We start from the raw sequence: 11650 nt of genomic DNA, 5'->3' as shown, positions 1-11650 counted from the left end.
CAGAGGTGCCCCCTGTCTTCAAACACCTGCTGCTGGCTAGCGGCTGACATCGAGGACACTAGGACTGTGTCTGTGTACAAGTGTGTGTGCACGCATGTGAATGAGTGCAAGGCAGGAAGCGTGAGAAGAGAAATTCAGCCTGACCTCTGCTTCTCTGTGGATGTGGAGGATCAGGACTTTCTCCCCTTGAATCTTTGCGTCTGTGACTGAGGAGGAGGGAGGACACACAGACCAGCGAGAGGTTTTGAGGGGATCTCACACCGCTCATGTGAGTATAGAATTAACCTCCTTGCATCTCTATTCTGCTCGCTGCACAAATCAGACACCTCAGACTGCTTGCATTTGGGATGACCCAGGAACGCTGTGGGGACACTTTACTCTGTGATGTTTTGCACATTTGGTGGCAATTCATTTAATACAGTTGTTGTTGCAATATTGGAATTTGCAAGCAGAATGATTGAACATGGGTAGCATAATACAACCAGAGTATTTTAAGCTAAAGGTACATTTCTGTATGATGATACATGATTGATTCTGCTCTCCCTCTTGCTGAACCGCTTTCTTTATGGGGTGTTTCCTCTTTGGGTTTTATGTTAGTGGATTTTGCTTCATGGTCCAATCTATTATCTTTGCTTTGTTCCTTATGTGGCCTGTAAACATGAATTATGTCCTGTATGTGAGACATGGCTGTCTTCCAGTTAAGCCACAAGTATTGCTGCCAAAACCACTCCACTCCTTTTAGTAATGATATCATGGCAACATGATGCACTGCCGACAAGACTGTCAGGCTCACATTGGGTTTGTTGTATTTTATTTTCCCACAACAGTATTTTTGTTGCGCTCTCCTAACACGCTCTGAACTGCATTAATGTGACACTGACAAGCAGTTATAATGGGCCTTTTATCTGAAAGGATAACCTCCAACACAAACCTGGGAATGCTCTGTCACTCAGCAAAACCTGCTCAGACGTTGTGGATTATATACGTGAGTGGAGAAGTACAAAGAGAAAAGGACTTTAAGGCCAATTAAATATCCACAGTGCTCCTCTCATGCGGGTCACCAGCCAAAACAGACCTGTGCTGCTGTTAATAATGTGTCACTGTTATGGTGTGATAATGCACATGAATTGCATTAAATCCTGTTATTAAGAAGAATGCAGTGCATCTTAATGCCACCGTTGATTATACAGTCAGTGTGAAATCATTGTAAAGGCATTCACCAGAATGTAGATTCTCTTTAAACTCTTGAGCGCAAAGAAATGAATATTAGATCTTAAGAGACGGTTTTTTTTCCGGTAATACTATTGGCGACATGAGGCCTGAGCATAAAAGGCAGCAGTCACATCAGTGCGGAAGGATTAAGGAGCAGTGAGGGAGGATTAAATGTGCTTGTCGTCCTCCTCATTGGCCTCTTGAATTCCACCCAGAAAGAAATTTGTACTTGATATTTGACTTTGAGGAGAGCTGAGCTCAAAGTGGGCTCTGTTCGAGTCAGTCACATGCCTCTCTCATGAGCTCCTCTGGGGTCGGGGATAAAAAGAACATCTGACTAAACTAGTGGTTACAGCCCCCAAATAGTCATGGAAAAGTATTTGAATAAAATCCTCCAACAATGCTGACTTTTCCCTTTTCCCTCTCAGTCACACGTGTTCCTGCAGTGCAGCCATGAAGCTGACTGTCTAGTAAGTACACTCATTTGATGTGACAGTTTTCCCTTGCTATTGTGGAGTTCAATCATAAACAGTTTTCTTCACACCTCTAGGCCCCTGCTCTCTTCCCAGAGGGATGGGCACCACAGAGGCAACTCTACGAATGGAGAACTTGGAGGTTAAAGACGAGTGGCAGGATGAAGACTTCCCCAGGTGGGATTCTTTTACTTTCTACTAATCTAATTAACTGTTCTTTTGATGTCAATTAGATGATGTTGAAAGTGGAAAACTCTGAAACAGCTGAGCAAAAATCTGTCATTATGTCATCTCTTAGAGCTGTGTGTGTGCCTTTAACGGCACATTCTTGTGAATGTGTGTGTTAAGTTAATGAATATGCAGCACTTTTTCATTTATGGATGGGAATCTCATTATTTAGGATTAATTGTGCTGTTAATTATGGATTCATTTCCAAACAGGGTTTCTTTATGGGCCAGCTGCACCATATCGCTCCCAATGTTGTCTGGGTGGATTGAGATGCAGTGCTGTAGTTTTTTTATATTGACACTTTTTTACTTAAAAAACGCTTACTTATATATATGATAGCCATCAACTTGTTTCTGTATATTGTTTAAGCAACAGTGGATCTACATAAGCGTATTGTGTTGATGTTAACTGTAATGTTGATGTTTAAATTCATGCTCACGGTAAGAAACAAAGAAGATAAATGGTGGAAAAAATAAAAGTTTTAAAAGCATTTAGAGAGTGTGTGAATTTGATGTTCAGAGATGGAGATGCAGAGCTTGATGGACATAAAAAGAGCAAGGGAGAAGTGTGATGACAGTCGGTTCTGGGCTCCCTCCTCCTCCCTTCACCTCCTCCTCCCTTCTCCTCCTCCTCCTCCGTCAGAGTGGGAGGCAGGAAGCCAAGGAGCAGGTGCAGCTCTGTCTGTAAATGGTCTCAGGCTACGTCATTTGACGCAAGAGCAGTCACCGATCAACAACACAGCGTCGCCAGAAAAATGGTGGCAGATTTTGGTTCAATCCAGACAGAGACGCAGGAATAGCCAGCAGCAAATGGATTATCAAGGCTTCGTCTGAGAGATGCTCTGCCCTACACTGTCTGTTATTAGCTGAGAAAACAGGGAATGAGTAAGCAAACTAAATCCAAAGGTGTGTCATCTTAAAAAGCTATTTGAATCCGCCTTGACAACAGCAGCCCCGTGCTATTTCCAGAAGGTAAGCATCATTGATTCGTCCTGTTATTGTTGTTTGTAGCTGAAGGACAATGCAGCTATGAACCGGAACAAAAGAGATTATCTTGCCTTTGTTAAAAGAAGAAATACCCATGAATCTGTTCATAGAATTGGCTTCATTTCTGACAAAGGAAGCATTGGATTATAATCACTGCAGGGGTTCAGGGGGTCGAACCGTTCATCAGTCCCTGTTTCTCTGAGCTAAAGCCATTGTTGTTGGCTCTGGGGAGCACCCACTGTCCTCCTCTACATGGGAGGAAGAGGCAGTTGGCTTTCACAGGAATGCAGCTAAGATGCTCTCTGCCGAATGACACTGCGTTGTAAGTCTCTGCTTCTCCTGCATTCAAACCAATTCATTGTAAAACCCTGTTTCCAGGTCCCTGATAGCATTGGGCGTTGTTGCTCATATGCAAAACACGTCTGTCCTAATAATGTGCATAGTTTTGCCTAATCTAAAAAAACAACAACACACAGATGGGCAGATGCTACACAAACATATGCACGGCAGCTCCAGTTCGCTCCTCCTGCTGCGCAGGGTAAATAACAAGTAGCATTAAGGGAAAGAGAGCTGCACCTTTCTGTCTGTGTATGCTGACACATACTTCTCGGCTCTTCTCTCTCTTCCACTTATTCTCTATCTTTCATTCATCCTCTTTTCTCCTTTCTCTCCCCAGAGAGAAGTTAATTACCATCATATTTTGCTTGCTCCTCTTTTTAGTGCTTAGCTTGATCAGTGATAACACCCACGCATGTACTGGTCCATTGAACACCATCCTAATCGCATTGTCACAGGCTGCTGTGTGCTGGAGAACAGAGTGAAGTTTCAGATACATTTACTACATTCAAAAGTTATGGTTGCATATATGAAAGACCCAGTAAGAGTCATGCTTGTCCTGCTGAACCTCTGTTCTCAGCGGATTCATGACTGGCTTTATATGATATATTATGCTCAACAAGCTCAGTGCTGGTTGCTCATGCTCATGCTGGTTGTATGCTTCCCTCCAGACCACTACCAGAGTACGGAGACATGGATCCCTCTTGTGGTCTCACAGACAACAGAGCCTGTAAGTAATACCAGGGGTCACTGATTGGTCAATAATGGAAGGTCCATAATAACCCTATATTATGACATCACTAACATCTTCTGATCTGTCTCTTCTCTCCTTGTCCTCTGTAGCTCCCCCTAACTCCTTGAATGTAAGCCCACCTGGAGGAGGAGGAGGAGGCGGGATGTCCTCGTCCCACCGTAAACGGCGTACATTGGTTGCCCCGGAGATGAACCTTTCACTGGACCAAAGCGAGGGCTCTTTGCTGTCGGATGACTTTCTGGATACACCGGATGATCTGGACATCAACGTTGATGACATCGATACGCCTGACGAGACAGACTCGCTGGAGTTCATCACCAATGGCAACGAGTTGGAGTGGGAAGGTAATTGGTTAAAATGCAAATGCATATATATATATATATGAAGTTTGCAGAATCAGCGACATGTTTAAATCACTTCTTGAAACCTTTCTTTAAAAAATAGCCTTTTATTAATTGAATTATTTAATAATTTTTTACTCCACAACATTTATTTTACACTTCTGTTGAGGTTGTTGATTACATTTTCCAGAATATATGATATGATACAGTCCCATCCTGCTAATTCTTTCCGGTTAAATACAAAGTTTCCATCCACATTGACAAATTACTTTACTAAAATACTCTTACATATATTTGTCAGTCAAAGAAATATAATATAAGAATCTCCAATAATACAACACTGTAAAACTACCCATTCTACATTGTGAGTAGTTGATACTTGACACTAGTACGTTTTACTTTTACATTTTGAATTCAAGACTTTCAATGGAGTATTTTTAGACACTGTTAGGATATCTTCCACCATAACTCATTCTAAATTAAACCACAAGCCTGAGTCATAATCCTTAATAAATGTTCATCTTCAGACAGTAAGACAAAATTTAACTGCAGTTTTGTTCATACTAAAAGTAAAAAAAACTATCTAACATTTACTTAAGATTAGGTTACACACAGACTACATATTTCACTCTCTCTGGGAACCAGTGCGATGCAATGTGGCAGATATTTCAGAACAAAATCTGTCTCTGTGTTCGTCCAGACGACACGCCGGTGGCCTCGGCCAAAGCAGGTCCCGCTGGCGGTTCAGGAAACATGGATGAGGAGGGGAATGTCAACAACGGACGACTCTGGAGGACGGTGATCATCGGAGAACAGGAGCATCGTATTGACATGCAGGTCATCAGGCCCTACCTCCGGGTCATCACACATGGAGGTCAGTGAAAGGACAGACCAATTAAATCAATCTCATGAGAGTCCAGAAGATGGCTTCAGTCATTCACATTTCACTCGTATGCAGAGAAGCATTATTCACTGTTAACTGAAACTCTCTCCCATCAGGTTATTATGGCGAGGGTCTTAATGCCATCATTGTTTTCTCTGCCTGTTACCTGCCTGATAGCAGCTGTGCAGACTACCACTACATCATGGAGAACCTCTTCCTGTGAGTGACTCTTAGTTTTCAAGAACATACTTTGACAATGTAAATAGATGAATGTGTATACTGCCTAAGTCTGAACTTAGTTGGCTCGGTATTATCATGTCTGAGAGGAAAGCCACATGGCTCGGTCAAAAGCAGGCATGTCTTGATCATGTTATTTTTTTTAAGTTCCCAGTGTCTGTTATCTCATAATCCGCATAATGCTGTACCCTTTCATGTCACTGTTTTGAGGTCGTTGAATGTTTTCATATGACACTTGACAGCCTTTCCTCTCCTCCAGATATGTGGTGAGCAGTCTGGAGATGCTCGTGGCTGAAGACTACCTGATCATCTACATGAACGGAGCCACTCCTCGGAATAAAATGCCTGGGATCAGTTGGCTCAAGAAATGCTACCAAATGATTGACAGAAGGTGGTAAAAGGAGAAACTACTCAGATATTATTATTTGTGATATACTGTCTATAAAACACAACTAAAATATGATTTAGGCCGAACCTACTAATTAATTAGCTGCTGAGTATTGCTCTGCGTCAATATACAGAAATGCATGACATTGAAACTGACAGACACAAATTGGAGGTTAATGGAAGTTGTCACTTGCTGTCAGTACGAGCCTGAGGATGACTCACAGTTTACATTTATAGCACTCTGCTTAGAAAAACTTTCATAATTATATATATTTTAAAACACTAACTAAACTGTGTTAACTGAATGTTCTACATATTGTGACGGTAGATTGAGGAAGAACCTGAAGTCTTTGGTCATCGCTCATCCCACCTGGTTCATACGCACCGTCCTGGCTATATCCAGGCCCTTTATCAGGTAACACACACACACACACACACACACACACACACACACACACACACACACACACACACACACACACACACACACACACACACACACACACACACACACACACACACACACACCAGCAACTGAACAATTATGTCTTAATCCACAAAACTCGGTGCACAAGTTAAAATGCTTTTTCTAGTAATGAACTAATGGGGTGACCAGGCCGAGCTTTTGATCATGAGGATTTTGTAACTGAGACATCAGTGATGCAGCGACTGTAACGGTGGCCATATTGTCGTTGTGGTTTTCCTGTTGTCTCTCTGCAGTGTGAAGTTCATGAATAAGATCCAGTATGTCCACAGCCTGGATGAACTGGCAGAGATCGTCCCTATGGACCATGTCCATGTCCCCGAGTGTGTGGTGCAGTAAGTATCTCTGATCACTAGATGGAATAAAAGAACTGTAGCAGTGGCAGCAGCCTGTCTAGCCTTAAGATGATTGTTCATGTGCATCTGGCGAAGAATAAGAGTAATGTGTTTGAATAAAAGTAAAATACGATTTGTACTACTCTTTAAAAGGACTTGATTTTACTGAAGGATCTAACAGTGTTACTTATTTTCAGATTTGACGAGGAGAGGATTAAAGCAAGGAGGGAAAGGTAAAATACATTTGATAAGATCAGCCTCTCATACATATATATGGCTCATACAGAATGCACTTGAACTGTGGTTAAAGCACTTACATTTCATTAATTGGCTTCAGAAGACTTTAGATTCACAACCAAATGGGCATCAGCCCAAATGCCTACAATAACTCTCTGTCTCTCTCTGTCGCTCTCTCTGTCTGTCTCTCTCTCTCTCTCTCTCTCTCTGTGTATGTGTATGTGTGTGTGTGTGTGTGTGTGTGTGTGTGTGTGTGTGTGTGTGTGTGTGTGTGTGTGTGTGTGTGTGTGTGTGTGTGTGTGGGATGGAGCAGGACAGACAACAGGACCCACCGCAGCCAGTCCCACAGGAGCCAATAAAAAAATCTGAGAGGTACTGGTCCACTCTGGATTTTAAAATCCGATTTTCACATCGAACTTTTAAATAGTAATTTATGTATGTTGTCATCCCTCCAACTTTTTGACAGTGTTTTTTTTTTCTCATTTTCAGGCCGAAATCGATGTATGTAAATCTTAAGTAATGAGAAGTGCAGCTTCGCAGGTAACGGAATATAAACCACTGTTGTACATCTTTTAGGAGCCCCGGTGTGGCTTTCTGTTCTATTTGCCACAAAGCCCTTTAGCTCCACTCAGATGTCTAAATAGTGGCCAATAATTCCACTTTCCAGTGTACTGTTTTCATATATTTAAGTACGACAATCAGATTAAGATCAAAGTCAGATATTTCAGGATGTGCTTCCTCTTCAGACTTTCTGTCAAGTAAACCAAATGTTATTTATTCTATTAGATTGCCTTGGTATGCTTTTTTAAGCAATCATATTTATCCATTTTGGAAACTAATTGCGGGAATTCTTTCTTGAACAGAAATAATCAAACAGAATATTCAAGTGTACTTTTAGCTGAATAAAAGGCCTTGGGCATGTTGAGTATTCAACAAAGAACTGCAGTGTGCAACAATGTGTAGAGATAATGATGTTGACCTATACATTGATACTTCTCTGGAGTTCCCTTTTCCAATGAGTTAATCTTCATACTGATGGTCCTGTATATTTTAGTGTAGGCTTCATGCTTGCACTGATTTAAAATACAAAGCAAAATGTCATGTCCCTGTATTAAATAAAGTTCAACACACCCTCCAGAGCCAAAGGGATGTGAATTGCTTGTCTCTGAAAAAGGTTGTGTGTGTATATACAAAATGAAAAAAGATTAAATATATACAGCTGAAAACAGAAAGCAGGATAAAATAGCAAAACGCTGCTTGTTACTATGGTAGTAACAATAACCTAATTTAACTTCAGGATTAAAATAAGACTGGAGTTGTGATTTTGGTTCACTTCTAAATGTCAGGATCAACAGATGTTTTGTCCTGTCATGCTTTCGTCATCCACAAGCGTTTCCTTCTCTTTATGCAGTGTGACAGACGTCTGGAGCATGAACCTTAGGATTTGTACCCGCATGAAGCAGTGGGTCCAACAAGTCTTGCTTCCTCATTTTACCAACATCCAGCTGTAGATTTGTGCTGTGAAGATGATGAACATTAACCCTTTGTGTGGAACCCCTTCTTCCACAGGGTTTAATATTACAACTTGAAAATGTACAGAGGAAAAGACTGCAGGAAGTGTTTCATTCTGGAAACTATTGCTGGGTTCATTGACTTATTAACCTGCTTTGTGATCGGACCTGTTATACAGCCCACATTGTAATATTACATCAACGTGATGCTCTGGAAAACCAGGTCATTGACAGAAACTCACGATGCAAAACAAAATTCCTTTGCCTTCAAAATCTTTTCGTTAATAATTAAATAAATATACAAAATTAACTGAAATCTGACATTTGCTGATATCAGCGTTTTGCCTGACACAACTGATGTGAACATATGTTATGAAATATTCAACATTTGGCAAGACCAGAGATGTCTAACAGAAACATCATTGATGTAGCAGGAACTGATCTTGGGTCGGATTGTGATCACGGGACCAGACATACATTTATAGTCATGCTGGTTTGTGTGAATATAATGTATGTTAGATGTAAATAACAACGCATCGGATGCCTTCAACTTTATTTGTTTTGCCTCATACCAGCTGTATCATAAGGCCTTCACACGCTCTCTCTTTTGCTGTAGTGACATTGTGAAAATGTCCACATGTACTAACATCTGTACTGTACCTCGTGTTAATAGTGTGCCGCAGTCGTCTCATGTGTAGAAAATACAGGAACATGATCAATATTTGCATTTGTGAGCTGGAAATCCCATATAACAAAATCTTTAAGACACATATGTGTGTTGTAAAATACAATGTGTGTTTATTTTGTGAAACATGGTTATGGCCACGCAAATATATGTCATACAACATTAAATACATGCGCTTTATATTAACATTTAGACTGTAATCATATTACATATGACAAATATAATTCTAACCCACTGTAGACAAAACATCTGCAATAATTTTGTATGAAAGTGGCAATAATCAAGACACAATACACAAACATTGTACATATGATTGCATATAATGATGTTATAAATTGTGCATATCTATAATTCCTATTGATTTCTTTCAGATGGGAACATTTACTGTCAGCTTAGACTGTGAAAACATGTTCATGACCACAAACTTGATGAAGTAGTGGTCATGATTTTTGTGTAGCTTATGTAAAGATTTTGTTTATGATTTCAAAGGTTTTGTACATTTCAGCAGAGCGACATCCCCATATGTTTTTATGTGGTTGTGTCTGATGAGCATTGGGGACGATGTCCACACGTTCCCATATTTAACCGACGTTTTAACATTTCTCAAACATCCCTATGCATTAGAGACCGGATGTTCTCTGGGGTTACATTGATTTCCTCTCGTGTCTTCCATCTGTTCAACGTAATGTAGCAGGAGGGCAGAGAAGTAAGATTTTTTTATTTTTGTAAAGAACTGCATCAATTGTAATGCCTGCCTACCTTTTTTGCACTATTGGATTTGCTATGTTTTGGTGGAGAAAAGTTCTCCGAAAGAATATTTTGTGTTATTAAGTAGAAGTTGCTGATGGCATGTGTAGCGGTTAGTAAAGAATGAACATGTTTATGCTTCTTTAAGAAAACTAGTCTCATGAAATGTTTGTTTCTAAAGTGCCATTTCAATTCACTTATTTTGCATTTTTTTAAATTCAACTTGTCAATCATTTTTATTCCTGTTCAGCTGTTTTTAAACCAGTAAACCAAACATGAGCAGTTTCATCAAATATTGACCATCCCTGATGGAACAGCTTAGTTACTGCAGCTCGCCATGCTTTGTGTTTGAGGTTTGTTTGCACTGAGTGCCTATTTTTGCACCAAATTATTTTTAAAAAAATCTAGAAAAAGTGACAGGATGTAAAGTCTAGCCTTTACATTCATAGTTATTGTAGTTTACAGGTGTATTATATCAAATTTCACCCAGTAATATAAGCACGGTTTGCATAGAAATGGATTATGTGACCTTTCCAAAAGTCCAAATGTTCATTTTGACTATAAAAGCACAATATTTATATTATTACAAATTCTTTGCATACCATTTGTCTGCTGTAAAACATTTGCTCAGATTTAAATGGGAAAGATGATCTATCATTCATGGTTCTGTGCTTTAGATCGATTCTGCCTTGTACATATATCTGAATAAACTGTTCCTCCCAAAATTTGTTTCAGTTTTTACCTGGATGTGTAATTAGGCAGCCCTTTGCTAACAGGTTTGTCATATTAACTTAAAAATGTGTTTCCAACTATTTTCAGCTGCACCAAAGGTGCCAAAAAAACCTGTTAATGCAGATTTAAGTAGCAATTCAGAAGAGTTTTATGTTGTGTGTGTACAAACTCTACAGTACAGGAAATCTGTACATCTGGACGTGCAGGCGCATGAGGACATCTCAGAAGCCCCCTTACTGGTGCTGCCCTTTCAGTGAGACGTCACGGCTTCATGTCTGGACGGGGCTGTGATTAGGTTTGACATTAGACTGCCAACAAATATCTCTATCTTTTCTTGGTGAAAGAGAGTCACCGTAACCATGAGATAATCACGAGTCACCTATCACACCCATCTCCCTTACACACTACTGACAATGAGAGACCCTGGTTGTTGACCCCTGACCCCTGAGAGAGGATTCACATTGTGCATGTACACACACACACAAATAGAAGTGAATGTCACACTGCCAGGCAAAGGGAGCAAGGCACTTTCCAGAAGGTGATTTACTTTGCAGTAGGATTCATAATTCACATTATACAGCTCAAAATGTATACTTTGTGACTAGCATGCTCTGCTCACGTCTGAACCCATGATATTGGTTTCAAATACGGCATTTTCCCTTTAAGTTTTGACTTGCATTGCTCTGACTCTTACGACACACTTTACGTATCACATGAAAGTTGATCTGGGATGTGAGTATATTCACATAATGTTTGTTTGTTAATAAGAAGATTCGAACATTGCACCAAGTGCAATGAAGCCACTTCAAGGCCACGGTGAATGTAATAAGATATTACAGTCGCGGTAATGTTTGTTTTCTGTATTTTGTTTCATAACATGTGATGGGTTTTTATCTGCATCTTTTAGTCTATTACATGCTGTATTATACTATAATACACTATCACTAACAGGGCTCATTCTGACATACTTTTACTTGTTATGCTTTGAAAATGATAATACTTAAATATAGGGCTTTTGTAATTGGTGTGGTATCATTACATTTATTTAGGTGCAATTTTGAATACTTCTTCTCCACAGTTAA

The 11650-nt window shown here is 40.0% G+C and overlaps 1 protein-coding gene across 1 annotated transcript; it reads left to right on the top strand.

Moving 5' to 3' along the window:
* Positions 1-1785: 1785 nt before the first annotated feature.
* On the top strand, positions 1786-6893 carry atcaya (ATCAY kinesin light chain interacting caytaxin a; the record flags this gene model as incomplete). The annotated part of the gene is given in 9 exon segments (XM_079221476.1): positions 1786-1862; positions 3907-3964; positions 4117-4333; positions 5031-5204; positions 5330-5432; positions 5710-5841; positions 6166-6252; positions 6558-6656; positions 6854-6893. Coding segments are annotated over 9 exon segments (987 nt in total).
* Between the last annotated feature and the right edge of the window lie 4757 nt (positions 6894-11650).

The sequence above is a fragment of the Taurulus bubalis genome (genome assembly GCF_910589615.1).
Source record: "Taurulus bubalis genome assembly, chromosome: 7".
Taxonomy (NCBI): domain Eukaryota; kingdom Metazoa; phylum Chordata; class Actinopteri; order Perciformes; family Cottidae; genus Taurulus; species Taurulus bubalis.
Note: the sequence above shows the minus strand (reverse complement) of the source record. Positions and strands in the feature narration are given on the sequence as shown.